We start from the raw sequence: 16,205 nt of genomic DNA, 5'->3' as shown, positions 1-16,205 counted from the left end.
CCAGTTCAGTTTACTGTACATCAATTAAATCTCAACAAAGCTGTTTTATTAAAAAGAAATCTTAAAAAAATTCATTTTTAGAGATAGAGAGAGACAGAGAAGAGAGAGGGAGAGAGGGAGAGAGGGAGAGAGATTGATCAACTTTTTGTTCTACTTATTTATGCATTATGTGCCCTGACTGGGGATCGAACCTGCAACCTTGGTGTACTGAGGTGATACTCTGACCAACTAAGCTACCCAGTCAGGCCAAAGTTGTCTTTTAAAAACAAAAAAGTCTGTCTCCTCTTACCCTCTCTACCTTTTGCTTTGCTCTATACATCTCCTGTATCAAAACCTCCCTCCTCCCCCTAATCAATACATGGCTTTTATTGCATCTTTAAAATATCACAAGTAAGTCTGAGGAATCATCAGGCACCTTGCTGTTTCTACAGCTAAACAGCTAAGATCTTACTCATCAGCCTGCTAAACGGTTCCTTTTTCAGAAACAGTTACTATCCAACATTTTTATGGTATTCTTATTTTTAACTGTTGGGGTTTGTTGAATCAAAGCAGCTGGATTTCATACAAGTTCAGTGTCATTTCCTTCAAGAATGAACTCATCTTTCTGGGCTTGAGAAACTGAAGCAATGCCTGACCTCACTGAAACACTGCAGGTGTGTATTTCCTCCAAGAAATTTCAGATTTCAACAAGAGGACCATTCTCCTGAATAACGACGTTGATGGGAGGGTGAAGAAAGACAGACCTCATCTTGTAACGGAAGCCCAGCGTGACACCCTTGAACATGTTCTGTACGTGACTGCAGATAGTGTGAAAAGTGGCCAGTTCCTTTCCATTTCCCCACCATTTGTCAACCCAAAGCTTCTTTTTCTTTCCAAGGAGACTGAGCTCTGCTTTGATGTGATTGAAGTCTCTCTGCTGGGTGCCTCTGGGGCCCTTCAAAATAACCGTGTGTCCCTTCAGAGTGACGTTGACGTTTTCTGGACTGTCAACAGTCTGATGCTGAGGATGGTCTGCATCCTCGTATCTAGCAGATGCGACAAAGAGTTCAAAGTCTTTTGCAATAAGACAGATTACATGTATTCTTGAATAATGAGTAAATACATAAATAAGCATGAGAATCTAAAAAAAAATCTTCCCCCCAATAGCCTCAGGCTCAGCTCCCTCCTAAGTTTCCTCTGTCCCCTGAAGAGGCATTAAGTAGGCAACAGAGAAGGGAAGGATGATGTAAAGTGGGCAAGGGACAGATGGACTTAGGGAAATGGGGTCCATTATAATAGAATTTGGAATCTGATTTTTCTCATTCTGCCATACCTCCCAGGGAAGCTCTAGAACCCTGAACAGTCAACATTGGCCTTAAGTTTGGGCTGAAGGTCAAGCCTAGTCTCTCGTTCAGCTAGCAAGGGAAGGTAGCCTATTAAGTGAAAGGAAAACCAGACTTAGGTCAAAATATCAAAGTTCTGGCCTTGGCTCTGCCCACAGCTATGTAATGTGTGGAACTCATTCAAGTTTTACAGATCTCTGATTCTCTTTCTAAAAAAGGTATGGGCTGGAGAAGGTGAATTTTACAGGCACTTTCAACACTAAAACCCACTTTGAATCTTGGGACATACACCAAGTGTAGCAGAAACTTTATTAGAAACATCAAATACATTCCCAGGAACTCTCTGTTCTTCAAGTCTCCACCTTTTGATGACCAGCAGTTGGAAGGCTCCCAATCCAAAGAGGTGTCCTGTGGCTCGGGACACATGTCTCTTCAGGAACAATGGACATGTGACTGCAGCAACAGCAGCAGCAGCAGCTCTAACTTCCCGGCTGAAACGGGAAGCCAGTTGGCCCCGTTTTCAACGTGGCGGGGTTGAATGAGAGTTTGGTAGGGACATATTTCCTTCACATGCATGGGTCCCACTGTGAAGACGCCAGACATCAGCCTGCAGCCAGTTACAGACGTACAGCCTTTGACCTCTAAAGTTGAGTCGATGTCCCCTGGGGATCAAGGAAGGAAGGGAGACACAGAGATGCTGTAGGAGATCAGAGAGGAATCCAGGCCCCCCTCATCCCTGGGCCCCTGAGTGTCAGAACCTCTCGGGATCCACTCAGGTGTCTAGTTTTACAGCCTCTGAAACCATCAGATGCTCAGTTTACCTCCAGCGACCCGAAGTTTTCCTTGATAGCATTGGTTTGTGTCGTTGGGACAGGGGAGATAAGGCGCACTCAGACAGGTCCCAAAGGCCACACAGGTTGGGCAGTGGAGGGTTTCTGACCCATTGGGAGCTGGAGGGGGAAAGAGAGGGACAATGAAGAGTACGTCCTGCCTCTGGAGTTGTCTCTCCTTGCGTCCTTCTCTTCCCCAAGTCTTTCCTGCTGATGCCACTGTAATCAAGGCCTGTTAATGTCACCTCCCAAGTCTTTTCCAACTGATTTTCTTTGCTGCCAAAGCATGACTTCCACACTCTGTGCTTAGGTGTGGAGGTACAGAGATGAGAAGGTCAGTTCCACCTAGGACTGTTGTCCAGGAGGAGAAAGACGTGTACGTAATTAATTACAATACTTCTCAGTAGGCACCCTGTCTTAGGTATGAGAGCAAAGGCTTAAAGGAGGACCTAACTACCTAAAAGAATTTGGTAGTATTTTCACAGAGTGGACACTGGGTTGAGCTGGAGGATGAAGAGAGGTTAGCTATGTGAAAATGGGGGTTGGGTGGAAAGAGCAAAGGAAACAGCCAGGACAAAGGCCTGGATGTGTGAGCCAACTTGTTGAATATGGGAAATTGTGAGAAAATGCAGTGTTGATATTCAGCTGGTAGGCACATGGAGGGCTGGACCGGTTTTTATAGTCAGCGCCCATTCTGATTGGCCATCTCCGTCAAATATTTTGAATACTAGCCTCAGCTAGAACACAGTGAATAAGAAAGGGAAGAGAAGGAAACGAGCTGAAAAGCTAGGCCAAATGGGGGAAGTGGGCTGTGCTCATGCGGCAATTGGGAAGCAATAACTGTTACATTGATTACGCTACCACCCTCTTCAGAGACCTCCACTGACATCTTGTTTAATAACACAAAACCCATTTATACCCCGGCCTTCGCGGATGACCCTCAGGTCTGAGCTGTGTTTAGAGCCAAGGTAACAATTTAGAAAAAGAAAGACAAGCAAAAGGTCTGAGGTCCTTCTGAGTATGGCCCACTTGGACCTAAGCCAAGTATGAAGAAAAAAGGGGTGTGGGGTGGTGTCGAGATGTTGGGGGAACACTTTGTAAAGTATACGATTGTCTAACCACTATGCTGTGCACCCGAAATGAATACTGAATGTAAACTGTCTTGAAAAATAAATAAATAAATAAATGATACTCTGGGAAAAACAAAAAAAGAACACGAAGAAGGAAGACCTACAATCTCTTCAGGGGTCTATAGAGTTTTTTTCTATAAACCCATCTGTCCCCTCCCAAGGTACCTGGGAGACTTTGAGTCCATAAATCAGGTAAGTTCCTCCTGTGGTTGCAGTGGGAGAGCTCGCAGTAGTGGCTGGAGGAGATCACCATGATGCCCGGGGGCGGGGCGTGCTGGACAAACGTTATCGCCGGCCTCTCGTCGGAGATGCAGCCCTTCGTGGCTACGATTGCTGCCTTGGCCCCTGTTATGAGACAGCAGGGAGGGACCTGGGATGGTGGGCCGCACGTTCGGCCTGGGGGAGGGGAACGTGCTGACACACTCACCCCCTCCCACCCAATCCATCGGGCCCTTCTCCTTCTACCTGATTTAACAATCAGCAGGGATTCCTGGCAAAGTGATCCATTGTCACAAGTCTCAACTTTCTCTGTGCTCCAGTCAAACATGCTTGGATCGTCTTTCACGCTCATGGATATACCCTTGTGACAATAGAAATTTTGTGCCACTGGGGAGAAAATGAGGTGAAGATAAGCCCTTCTCTGCGGGGCCCAAATCACACCTTTTTTCCAGCAGAAATCCCTCCTGTGACCCCCCCTGCTCACCCCCTCCCCTGCACATACGAATCAAGGAGGAGGCTCTGAGGAGAAAGAGGAACAGCAAACCCTGGGTGGGCTGGGGACCCATGGCTCCTTCCAGAGAGGTTTGGGAGAGCTGCTGCGGACCTGCGATTGCGTGGCGGAGAGGAAGCTTGTCAGCCCCGCAGAAAGAGACCACACCTCGGTCCTGGCGAGCACCGGCTTCAGGGCCGCGCTTACCGCCTGTGCCCTCGGAGCCCCGAGGTCCCTCCGCCCCCAGCTGCAGTGCGGCCGTGCGCAGGCGCACTAGCTCCCTGTGCCTCAGTTTCCGCGCTGGGGGTCTCAGACCCAGCACCCAGCTCCCCGAGGCCAGGCGTTCAGCAAACAGAGGCTCCCCAACCCCAGGGCCCAGAGTCCGGCCCAGAGGCCCCTCCTCCCTCGGACTCAGCGTCCAGGCCCGAATCTCTGCTGCTCTCCCAAGGCTCAGGTCCCCGTCCCTGGCCCGGAGCCCGGCAGAACCCGGCATTCGGAGACCCCGGCCCGGTCCTTCCCAGGGGCCCAGGGCTTGGGTTCAGTGGCCGTTTTCCGCAGGACACGTTATTCCGGGCCCAGCCCCCGCCCCAGCCTGCGTCCCAGCCCCCGCCTCCTCTTTCCCCGGGACCCAGGAATCTCGGTCCCCAGCCCCCTTTGGGGTTTTAAAGGACCGAATTCTCCTGGCTTCCAGAGAACCTCACAGGAATGTAAAGGTGCTGAAAGTGTAGTCTGGAATGTGCCCTCTGGCCCCACCTGACCTTCTCTTAACGGCTGGGTGAGGCACGCCCCCCTCGCCCCCACCCTCCAGTCACTCGAGGCTCATTGGTCAAGCAGCAGCGTCCGATGAGCTCATTGGGTGAGCCTGGAGGAACGCCAGACTCCGTGGGCCCGGGCAGGCTTGGAAAGCACGCATGCGCAAAATCCTGAGTGGCGGGTAAGCGTGCACGCGAGGGGATGGGGGCGAAGTTCTTTGCATTTGCAGCGTGCAGCGTGCAACACAGGGAGCAGCAGCACATCACCCGATGACCTCGCTTACTCTGCTCTCTTTTTGGGCACTGGCACTTCTACTTCCCCTGTCACACTAGGAAGTCACACCTTTGGCCCTCACCCACTGAGGTTGTCTCTGGCCAAGTGGCCTCTCAGGGTTCCAGGCTGGCCCCTGCCCCAGCCCCCACGCAGAAGTCAGTTCTAGCTACTGGCTTCCTCAACTTGACCTCGTCACTCTTCACTTGGCAGTGGCTCCTGCTCGGCCCAGGAGCCGTCCTCTGATTGCATCACGGCACCAGTCCTGTCGTCCATCGTCTTCTGGAAGCTGCAGAGAGGAATGCTGATCACCAGCACCCCTGAGTATGCGCATGAGCAGTCACTGTGTGAAGGCACAGGCCGCCGTCATGTGTAGCCCAAGTGTCCGCGTCGGTACCGTGAACCAGGCGGGTCATTCCGTTTTCTTGTTCATGGCGGAAAATTCTGTTTCATTCCTATTATGTATATATAAACTTACTGGATGAACCATGAAATAAAGATGCCTGTTGTGTACTTTCAGACTTGCTATTGTTTCTGTGAGTTGTATGGTATTAATAGAGTAAAGGCCATAATAAGAATGGCGTTGGCGAAGCTCTTAATTTTTTGTAAAAATATGTTAAGAACTTTAACATGGTTAGAAAACCCTAAAGACAGTTAGTACAGACATTAAGAGAGAAGCAAATTAGCTAGATTAGGAAGAATATTTATCCTTTAGAATCCCTCAAAAATGTTTTTAATTAATCAATTTATTTTTAAAAATATTGATGGCTGGGTCCCACTCCAAGAGATTTTGATGTAATTAGTCTTGGGTGTAGTCTCAGCCTGTGGATTAAAAAAATATATTTTATTTATTTTTAGAGAGAGGGGAAGGGAAGGAGAAAGAGAGGAAGAGAAATATCGATGTGCAAGAGATACATTGATTGGTTGCCTCTTACACGCCCCCAACTGGAGACCTGGCCTGCAGCCCAGGCCTGTGCCCTGACCAGGAATCTAACATAACCTTTCTGTTTGCAGGCTGGCGCTCAGTCCAGTGAGCCACACCAGCCAGGGGAAACAAATAGTTTTATTTTATTAAAAAACCAACCAACCAGTAATCCGAGACAAAAGAGCTACAATTAGATTACATTGTAGCCCTAATCATTTGATGCTTTAACATACAAAACACTAAGAATGGGCATGTGATTCATGCAGGGGATGGGAAATCTTTAGGTGTCAGAAGCCCTCAGGTCCTGGGGCTACAGGACAGGGTGGGCTGGGGTCATCAGGAGGCAGGAGAGGATGAAACACCTCATGAAAGGGCCCCTGCCAACCTTGCCCCAGCAACCAGGCCAGGGGCAGCGGCCGCAGGTTTCAGGGGGAGAGGTGTCTGTTATGGTGAGAGTGAGTGTGGGTGATTTTGCTGTCAGTGTCTGGATGGCATGTTCTGGAAGTTTTGGCAGTTTTCAGGATAATGGAAGGGACTGTCTTGAGTGGTGTCTTTTAACAGGGAGCAGGCGTAGGGGTTAGGCAGTGTTTCGTGACCATCGTGGTTTTGATCCCACCTCCAGGAGAAAAGACAGCAAGAAGTTCACCTCAGATGCGGGGTCCCTGCTGCCTGGCCCCCATACTCTTACCACACAGGAACTTATGGCTCCCTATCTCGGTCCCCTCCCCCCTCTAAATATATTAAGAACTTTCAACTGGGGAGTGTTAACAACAAGAACGTAACTGTGAATATTATTATTAACCTAAATGTCAAAGGCAGCAAAGATAAATATTTAGAGGGTCTTTGAGGACCCAGGAGCCTGAATCAATCTCCCTTCTTTTCAGGACTCAGGGCCCAACACCCGCCTCCCTGGATCTGTGGCAGGACGTGGCTTTCCTAGGGCACTCTGTAACCGCAGGCGTGGGCCAGGGTCCCAGGTCTCGACCACAACTGCCAATGCAGGACTAATGGATTGGGGGATGTGGAGGCCAGAGAGGGTGGCTGGCAGCTGCACCCCTTCCCTCACCCCTTCCCATCTCTGACTCGAACTTCCCCTGCCTCTTCAGTCCTGGCCCCACAGCTGGCTTCCAGCACCTGCAGTGAAAGTCCTCTTACACCACTCTCCTCTCTGTCTGTGTGTTTGTTTCCTGGGGCCTGAGAGGCTTAAACAAAAGAAACGTATTGTCTCACAGTTCCGGAGACTGGGAGTCCAAAATCAAGGTGTTGGCAGGGTTGGTTCCTCCTGAGGGCTGTGAAGGAAGGGTCGGCTTCAGCCTTCCTCCTCGGCTTGTAAGTGGCCACCTTCTCCTTGTGCCTTCCCATCATCTTCCTTCCGTGTGTGTGTGTGTGTGTGTGTGTGTCTGTGTCCATATCCCCCCTTTGTACGGGATAAGGACTCCAGTCATGTTGGATTAGGACCCACCCTAATGACCTTTAATTTGATTACCTCTGTAAAGACCCTGTGACCAAATAGGTCACTCTGTGAGGTCCTAGGGGTTAGGGATTCAATTTATTAATTTGATCGGGGGAGGGGGACACAATTCCCCCCATGACAGCCTCTTAGAGCCCTGGGTTGCTGATGAAGTAGTGAGTGCCAACCAGCGCTCCATTTTGTGATTTCTTCTGTTTTACTGTGATTTCCTGCTGGGACCCTGGCCAATTCAATATTTAGGACGAGGAGTGGCACCTGGAAACAGAGGCATAAAACTGTATTCTGGCATTAGGTTTCCATCACCCAGGAGAAGCACAGAGATAAGCACCTTGATGGGGGAAGAGGGAGCACAGGCGAGACAGAGCCTGTGGTAATCTCGCAGTGGCTCCAATGACCACTGGTGCTAGCAGCCAAAGCAGTGCGGGCGGAAAGCAAGGCATTGGGAGTTGAAGTGGCTGTGGTGCTTTGTTACTATGGCAACAGAGCGACTGTTGATTGCAGTCAGTTGGTTTATTCGGATGATCCTACAGAGCAAAAGCGGGGAAGGGGAGCAACTGAAAATTGAGGATGTCCAAACGGAAATGCAATGAACAACTGGAAAGTTTCCTTCTCTTAGAGCGACCCTTGTCTTCTCTAGTACCAGGGCAGATATGGCTGACCCCCAAGCCCAGGGCCTGGTTGCAGAGTTGCACCGCCAGGTAAGTGTTGAACCCTGCCAGGCTGCGCTAAGGCGAAGGCACGGGCGACCCTCGGACGTGGGGTGGAGACCTTGGGGACCAAACTCTCTGCACACTGGTAGTCCCCCACTTCCGTTTGAGGGAACCAGCCCTCCCTGCGTAGAAGCCTGCAAGTGATGCGCCTGGGGGGCAGTCCCCTCACCAGGCAATGCCTGTTCTCCTCCAAGATGTACAAGAGAGGCTTTCCAACATAGTCCAGAGCAACACAGGGCCTGCCTGGGATGAGCATGCCACAGACTCAGCCTTACAGGACCTCGCCAGTCTGCCCTGGCAGAAGTCCCCGAGCATGTGTATGAATACCTTCGTGCCAGTCATCTGTTTATTGCTTCTCAGCTCCAGGTCCACTCATAATTGCGGTGGATCTTGCCAGCATTTTTCTTTGTCCTCCTGGCACATGCTAACCTTTGCCAGTAGAGGGTGCCAGAAGGACACTGCAAGAGGAAAGGCTTGTCTTCCAGCCAGAGGCGGAGAGGTTGCTACATTCCTTACTCTTCAGAGTTCTCCTTACACTTTTAGTAACCAGTCTCCATGTTAACTCTAATCCCCTGTTACTAGTGACTATTCCTTATATTACTTTTTCCCTGTTAAAACTAGTGTGTGGTTTCTGACTCCTTCCTGGACCCTGACTGATACAGATTCTAAGGGTATGAGACCAAAGAGGACCAAGAGTAAGGCTTGATGCGGCCGAATCTTTTCACACGGGATATAGGATTTAAGGTCAGCTCAAGCATGGGGGCCTAGCATTACCAGTTGGCCCAGTGAGTCAGTCAATATCTGGATTCAATGCTAGAGCTTCTCTGGCACGTTGGACATTGATAGAGTCCCCAGTCTGGGGTCAGGGGAAAGCTGGCATGAGTCTGTCAGGGGCAGCCTCCTCAGTCACCTGCTTACCATACCCCCTGGGGAGGAATTAGCACATACATGGAGAATCGGAGAAGTGCAGGCCTGGGTGGTGGACATCAGGTCACAGGAGACAAGAGATAAGACAAACTCTACAATCGATGACCTGGGATGGGGCTCACCCCAATGAATCTTGAAAACCCCATGGAATGAAACTTACTCCCCAGATATTAGAAGAAATGTGTCAGAAAAGTAACTGGGGACAGTCAGTATATCAACTGCATTCTTTCACTGGACAAGATCAAAGACAACTATCCTTTTGTTTAATTTTATTGTTCAGTCGCAGTTTACATTAATATTATTTTATATCAGTTTCTGGTTTACAACATAGACAATCACATACTTTACAAAGGGGTTCCCCTGTGTTTTCAGTATCTACCTGCCCCCACCCACAGTATTAGAACATTTAAAAAATATTTTGTTTATTTATTTTTAGAGAGAGAGGCAGGGAGGGAGAAAGAGAGGGAGAGAAACATCTTGGTTGCCTCTCACACGCCCCCCAACCGGGGACTGGGCCCGCAACCCAGGCATGTGCCCTGACTGAGAGTCGAACTGGTGACATTTCACTTTGTGGGGCGACGCTCAACCAGCTGAGCCAGACCTGTCATGGCGTTATTACAATATTATTGACTGTACTTCCTACGCTGTACTTTATACGTCCCTTTGACTATTTTGTGATTAGCAGTTTGTGCTTCTTGATCCTTTCACCTTTTTCACCCAGCCCCCAACCATCACTCTGATCTCTGTATTTATGAGTCTGTTTCTGTCTTGTTTGTTCGTTTATTTGGCTCCTTGGATTCCACATATAAGTGAAATCATATCGTATTTGTCTTTCTCTGTCTGATTTAACTTCACGTAACATAATACTCTCTAGGCCCACCCATGCGGTCGCAAATGTGCCGCTGCTTTTCATCCACTGGTCTGCTGATGGACACTTGGGTTGCTTCCATATTTTGGCTATTGTAAATAATGCTGCATGATCACAGGGGGGCCTATATTCTTTTAATTAATATTTTGGATTTCTTTGAACATATTTCTAGAAATAGAATCACTGGGTCATAATTCAGTTCCACTTTTTATTTATTTTTAGAGAGGGGGAAGGGAGGGTGAAAGAGAGGGAGAGAAACATTGATGTGTGGTTGCCTCTCACGCATCCCCATCTGGGGACCTTGCCAGCAACCCAGGCATGTGCCCTGACTGGGAATCGAACCGGCAACCCTTTGGTTCATAGGCCGGTGCTTAATCCATTGGGCCACACCATCCAGGGCCCATTTTTTTTATTTTTTGAGAACCCTTCATCCTGCTTTCCACAGTGGCTGCACCAGTCTGCCACCAACAGTGCACAAGGTTCCCTTTTCTCCACATCCTTGCCGACACTTGTTTTTTGTTGGTTTATGATGATAGCCATTCTGACAGGTGTGAGGTGATACCTCATTTATGGTTTTAATTTGCACCTCTCTGGTAATTAATGACATTCAGCATCTTCTCATATGTTTTTTGGCCATCTGTATGTCCTCCTTGGGGAAGATATGTTCAGGTCCTCTGCCCATTTTTTAATTGGAGTGTTTGGTTTTTTGGTGTTGAGTTGTATGAGTTCTTTATAAATTTGGTTGTTAACCCCTTATCAGATGTATCATTGACAAATATCTTGTTTTGTTGATAGTTTCCTATGCTGTGCAAAAACTTTTTAGTTTGATGTAGTTCTACTTATTATTTCTTTTGTTTCTCTTTCCCAAGGAGACACGTCAGAAGAAATATTGCCAAGAGAAATATCCAAGATTTTACTGCTTATGTTTTCTTCTAGGAGTTTTGTGGTTTCAAGTTTTACATTTCAGTATTTAATCCATGATAAGTTTATTCTTGTATATGGTGTAAGAAGGTGGTACTTCCAGTTTTTTTTTGCATGTATCTGTTAATTTTTCCAACACTTTTTATTGAATAGACTGTATTTAACTCACTGCATGTTTTCGGTCACTATATCTTTAAATAGGTTCTCAGGTCCTTGCTCTCTCCTTCTCTTTCAGGTACCCTATGATGCAGATCTTGTAATGCTTGATGTTGTCCCAGAGGTCCCTTGAACTATCCTCATTTTTTCTGTTTGCTGTTATTAGGTGTTTTCTGCTGCCTTGTCTTCCAAATTGTTGATTCAGTCCTCTGCTTCATTTAGTCTGCTGTTGATTCCTTCTACTGCATTCTTTTTTATTTCTTTTTTAAAATATATTTTATTGATTATGCTATTACAGTTCTCCCATTTCCCCCCTTATTCCTCTCCGTCCTGCACACCCCCTCTCCCACCCATATTCCCCCCTTTAGTTCATGGGTGTCTATGGGTGGTACATATAACATCTTTGGCTCCTACATTTCCTATACTATTCTTAACCTCCCCCTGTCTATTTTCTACCTGCCATTTATGCTACTTATTCTCTGTACCTTTCTCCCCTCCCACTCCCTCCCATTCCCCTGCTGAAAACCCTCCATGTGATCTCCATTTCTGTGATTTTTTTCCTGTTCTAGCTGTTTGCTTAGTTTGTTTTTTAGGTTTGGTTGTTAATAACTGTGAGTTTGTTGTCATTTTACTGTTCATATTTTTGAGCTTCTTTTTCTTAGATAAATCCCTTTAACATTTCATATAATAAGGGCTTGGTGATGATGAACTCCTTGAACTTGACTTTATCTGGGAAGCACTTTATCTGCCCTTTCATTCTAAATGAGAGCTCTGCTGGATAGAGCAATTTTGGATATAGATAATTGCCTTTCATGACTTCAAATACTTCTTTCCAGCCCCTTCTTGCCTGCAAGGTTTCTTTTGAGAAATCAGCAGATAATCTTATGGGAACTCCTTTGTAGGTAACTGTGTCCTTTTCTCTTGCTGCTTTTAAGATTCTCTCATCTTTAATCCTGGCTAATGTAATTGTTATGTGCCGTGGTGTGTTCCTCTTTGGGTCTAACTTCTTTGGGACTCTCTGAGCTTCCTGGACTTCCTGAAAGTCTATTTCCTTTGCCAGATGAGGGAAGTTCTCCTTCATTATTTGTTCAAATAAGTTTTCAATTTCTTGGTCTTCCTCTTCTCCTTCTGGTACCCCTATGATTCGGATATTGTAACATTTAAAGATGTCTTGGAGATTCCTAAGCCTCTCCTCACTTTTTTGAATTCATTTCTTCATTCTGTTTTGGTTGAATGTTTCTTTCAGCCAAACCGTTGAGTCCCAGTTTCCTTCCTGCCACTGTGGTTCCCTGCACATTTTCTTTATTTCACTTAGCATAGCCTTCATTTTTTACTCTAATTTGCAACTGTATTCAACCATTCCTGTGAGCATCCTGATTACCAGTGTTTTGAACTGTGCATCTGATAGGTTGTCTATCTCTTCGTTGCTTAGTTGTATTTTTTCTGCAGCTTTGATCTGTTCTTTCATTTAGGCCATTTTTTTTTTGTCTTAGCGCACCTGTTACGTAAAGGCCTTAGGTGTTCCCGGGGTGGGGTAACATTGGTTGCTGCACTGTGATGCTATATGTGGGGCAGGGGCTGAGAGGGAGCAATGACGCTTGCTCCACTTTGCTGGATTTCAGTCACTCCCTCCGCTATCCACAATCAAACTGGGCCCCTCTAGTGCTGATTGCCGAGTGGGTGGGCTTGTGCACGCTCTAGGCCCCTGTGGGTCTCTCCAACGACCTCTCCCGTGAGGCTGGGAGTTTGTCCTGCTGCCACCTCGACCCCCATGGGTGTTTTCAGAGGTTTGAGACTTTATTTCCCCGAGCTGGAGCCCTGGGTTGCGCGCGGTCTGTTTTGCTCCCCCGCCATTCCTCCCAGTTTATCTATGGGCGAAATGTGGGGCCGTGGGGTCTGCTAGCGGTCGCACTGCCTGCACCGTTTGTTCAATGATCCGCCACATCTCTGGGTCCGGCCATGTTGCTGCGAGTCCCCTCCACCGCAGCTGCCCATCTCTGCCCCGCCTACCGGTCTGGATGAATGTTTCTTTCTTATCTCCTTGGTTGTTGGACTTCTGTGTGGTTCAATTTTCTGTCAGTTCTGGTTGTTTTTTGTTTTTAAATTGTTGTCCTTCTTTTGGTCTACCTATGTCTCCATCTTGGCTGGAACTCCAACATTAAATAAAAAATTTGTCTGTGATAAAAAGAAACTCATGTTCTGTGGATTCTGGGTAAGAATGTCAGCCACTGAAAAAGTCTTCCCCTGACTCATTCAGGGGAAATCATGTGGTGAAGTTTCATCTATGAGAAAGTTAATGCTAATTTGTGAAAATCTGTAAACCCTGCAGCACAGATGCTGATGGAACCACCAAATAAAGCAAACATGTCAGACAAGCAAGATGTTTGAATTCTTTAAACTGTGGCTAGTCATTCTTATTCTGATAATCGGGTGGATCATGTGCCACCTCAGGCGAGGGCCCTCTGAATGGCCACTCGAGGAATTACAGCTGCCAGGATGGGCTCACATGGAATCAATTTGCTTTACTAAAGACCATTTAATGCCATTTATTCATTACAAAATACACAAGAACAATCAAAATTATCTATGTGTAATCACAGGACCCAAAGTGGTTGAGCCAGCCTTGCATACCCAAGTCCTTTCCCATGTTTCTGTGAAATGGTTTTAACCAACACTTTCTACCATTGTAAAAACTCTTTGCCGTTTCCTGATGGTGTCTCAGTTGAAGGAGAATCGCAGGAAGGTTGACTGGTGCTGAGACAGAGGAAGGAGGGGCAGAGTCTGTGAGGATTGCTGGCACTCTTTTGGCGTCATTCTACCAGCTCTGGAAAGCAGGAAACTCTTTGGGACTCAAAGCAGCAGGCCAGCCAGGGTTCCAAGGGGACTCTGGGTGCTCCCAGCTGCCATCTTCCCTCCATGGCACTGGGGCAGCCAGAAGTGCTCCATGACCTCTATGACCTTGGCTCTTCTTCCTTTCTCTCAGAAAATGGAAGGCCGTCATTCTGGGTGGGAAGAAATAAAGCCTCCAATCCAATTGTGTGTTTATGGGAAACTGGACTCCAGCTGCATCTCTTCAAGTTCTCAGCAAACAGTTTTCACTGTCAGTCAGAGGGCCTGGTCTTTCTGAAAAGTTCCTAAAACCTTGCTCCCAAGTAGCACTTGGGAAGGAAAGTAGGCTAGGACAGGGCTCCCACCTCCCCGCTTGTGGGTCAAATGCCTGTGCTTGAGAGGGCAAGTCTGCAGGATGGGACTAGCCAACCATGAACCCTTCCCAAAGCTTGTTCCCCAAGTCTCTCCATTGCCCTGCAGCCCTGGGGTTGGGTCTGGGGGTCTGAGCTGAGGCTCTGAGGACCTAGCCACACCTTTGCCCTGGTCAGGAGAGTGGGGAACTGTAGGGAACAGGACTGTGGTCCATGGCCCCAAGGAGCTGGGTACCAGTCTCTTCCTTGGGTGGACACTGCCCAGCTCTGTCCTTGCTCAGTCCTGTCTGAGACGCCAGTGCCTGGCAATCCACAGGCTACAAAGGGAAGGGGCTTCTCTTGGAGTAGAACATAGCTCCTGGAACACATGGAGGGACAGAGAACGGGGGCTATGTGCTGATGGAGGGTCTTCTGGAGCAGGGTCCTCAACTCTTCTTCCATCTGACTCTTCACCTGCACTTGACACTAGAGCTCAGAGGTCAAGGTTGGCATTTCTGGGCAGACTGCATTCACTTAATAATCATTTATAAACTCCAGTTCATCAGCCAGAGGGATCAGGCTCCCCAGCACTGCAAACCCTGCAGACCCTGGAGAACGGGGTGCACGTTGCAGAGTGTGTCTTCAGCACCTGACTTCACCCACAGGAGAGCGGTTATTAAGACCGAGACTTCTACAGGGGCCAAAGGAAAGTATATTAGACCCTGAGCACCCCAGGCTGTGGTCAGGAAAGCCAGCCCAGGATGCAGCCATTGGAGGGGGCAGGCAGCATTGTGGTGTATGAGTTTCAGAGGCCCCCTCCCCTCACCCAGTCAGCTACCCAGGACTCACCCTACAAGAAGGACGTGCTGCCGATTTTCGGCTGTCCAGTCTCGAAATGTCTGGCCCTGATGGGAAGCCAGAAGAATTTAAACATGAGTTCCTTGATTTCTGGCCAGTTTGGCCTGTCCTTGCTTCTGACAAGGGCGGGAAACGGGAGTAACCCTGGGTACCCTGGGACCTGCAGGGAAAGGAGGGAAAGAGGGTGTGGGGGCTTGGAGGCCTCAGAGAAGCCCCTCCAGACAGCGTCCACCTCCACCTGCAGCTTTCTCCCCAACCCGCTAGTGCTGCCTGCAGTAAGTCTTGGAGAACATGGTCCTCACCAGATGGGAAGCTGATGTCCAGCTCCAGAGCTGCAGAGCCTGTACTGCCCCTGGGTGCCTGGGGGCACAGTGAACAGGACGTTCTGCCCCAGAGGGGACTCAGCCCTACCCCAGCCTCCAGGTCCTGGTACCTCAGGCAGGGCTTCACCTCTCTTTCCACCCTCTGCCAATGCCCCACCCACCCAGGCAGTCCTTGCTTTGCTAAAGGGCCCAGGTCACTGTCGTCTGGGGAGGCTGGTTTGGGGAGTGGGGTATGTTCCAGGCACAGGGCACCATCACTCATTCTGAAGGAGGGGACTGTGCTTGGTCATGTGGAGGGGGAGGGGCTGCAGGGAAAGCTGCTCCGAGTCCCCTAAGCCCAGCAACCCTCTTCTAATGGCCTCTGGGAGAGGCTGGCGCAGCCATGTGTGGACACACAGGAGCCTGTTACATTTTCTTTGGCCCGTGGACCAGTCCCCAGAAGAGCCATCCACCTGGTGACAGGAGCCAGACAGTGAGATGGCTGAGAACTCACTGTGGAGAAGGGGGCTTCCTGGAGCACTGGAGGGCCCACCCGGTTACCTGTAGCGGCTGCCCAGCTTATTGTGCTCCCTGCGCCCAGCAGGTGCCCGATTCACGAAGCCCTGAGAGTTCTGTGTCCCCACTGGCTGGGACGCCTGGCACCGGGGACAGTTTCCAGGTGGGTCCCAGAGAGACGAGATGGTGGGAGGAGGAGGCTGCGCAGGTGGGATGCGGGCTCTGGTGCGTCTTCTGCAAGGGCGGCCTGAGGCCAGAGAAAGATGAGAAGGGGGTAGTGGAGCATAGGGAGATTGAAAATTAGGGACAAAGTTTAGGAGGACAGGGTGGAGGTCCAGAGGGGAAGAGGGAATGGCAG

General features: G+C 48.9%; 1 protein-coding gene and 1 pseudogene across 1 annotated transcript; both read right to left on the bottom strand.

Moving 5' to 3' along the window:
• Positions 1 to 447: 447 nt before the first annotated feature.
• On the bottom strand, positions 448 to 1,748 carry LOC112312870 (large ribosomal subunit protein uL6 pseudogene; annotated as a pseudogene).
• On the bottom strand, positions 1,609 to 4,716 carry TEX101 (testis expressed 101). Its single transcript, XM_053915638.1, has 6 exons — positions 4,663 to 4,716; positions 4,004 to 4,105; positions 3,748 to 3,888; positions 3,448 to 3,627; positions 2,144 to 2,272; positions 1,609 to 1,984 (listed from the first exon to the last, which is right to left on the bottom strand). The coding sequence occupies exons 2-6, from the start codon at positions 4,065 to 4,067 to the stop codon at positions 1,755 to 1,757; spliced, it is 744 nt and encodes a 247-aa protein (XP_053771613.1). The 5' UTR covers positions 4,068 to 4,105; positions 4,663 to 4,716; the 3' UTR covers positions 1,609 to 1,754.
• Between the last annotated feature and the right edge of the window lie 11,489 nt (positions 4,717 to 16,205).

Source organism: Desmodus rotundus, chromosome 12 (assembly GCF_022682495.2).
Source record: "Desmodus rotundus isolate HL8 chromosome 12, HLdesRot8A.1, whole genome shotgun sequence".
Classification (NCBI taxonomy): Eukaryota; Metazoa; Chordata; class Mammalia; order Chiroptera; family Phyllostomidae; genus Desmodus; species Desmodus rotundus.
The sequence above is the reverse complement of the archived record's forward strand: the minus strand, read 5'-3'. Positions and strand labels throughout refer to the sequence as shown.

What these genes read in the sequence shown, in the direction of transcription:
- TEX101 (XM_053915638.1), bottom strand. Translation starts at nt 4,067, where the DNA reads ATGGGTCCCCAGCCCACCCAGGGTTTGCTGTTCCTCTTTCTCCTCAGA. An exon ending in CCTGCTGATTGTTAAATCAG is followed by an intron (nt 3,628 to 3,747) that starts GTAGAAGGAGAA and finishes GTCTCATAACAG; the next exon opens with GGGCCAAGGCAGCAATCGTA. An exon ending in ATGGACTCAAAGTCTCCCAG is followed by an intron (nt 2,273 to 3,447) that starts GTACCTTGGGAG and finishes TTCCCCCTCCAG; the next exon opens with CTCCCAATGGGTCAGAAACC.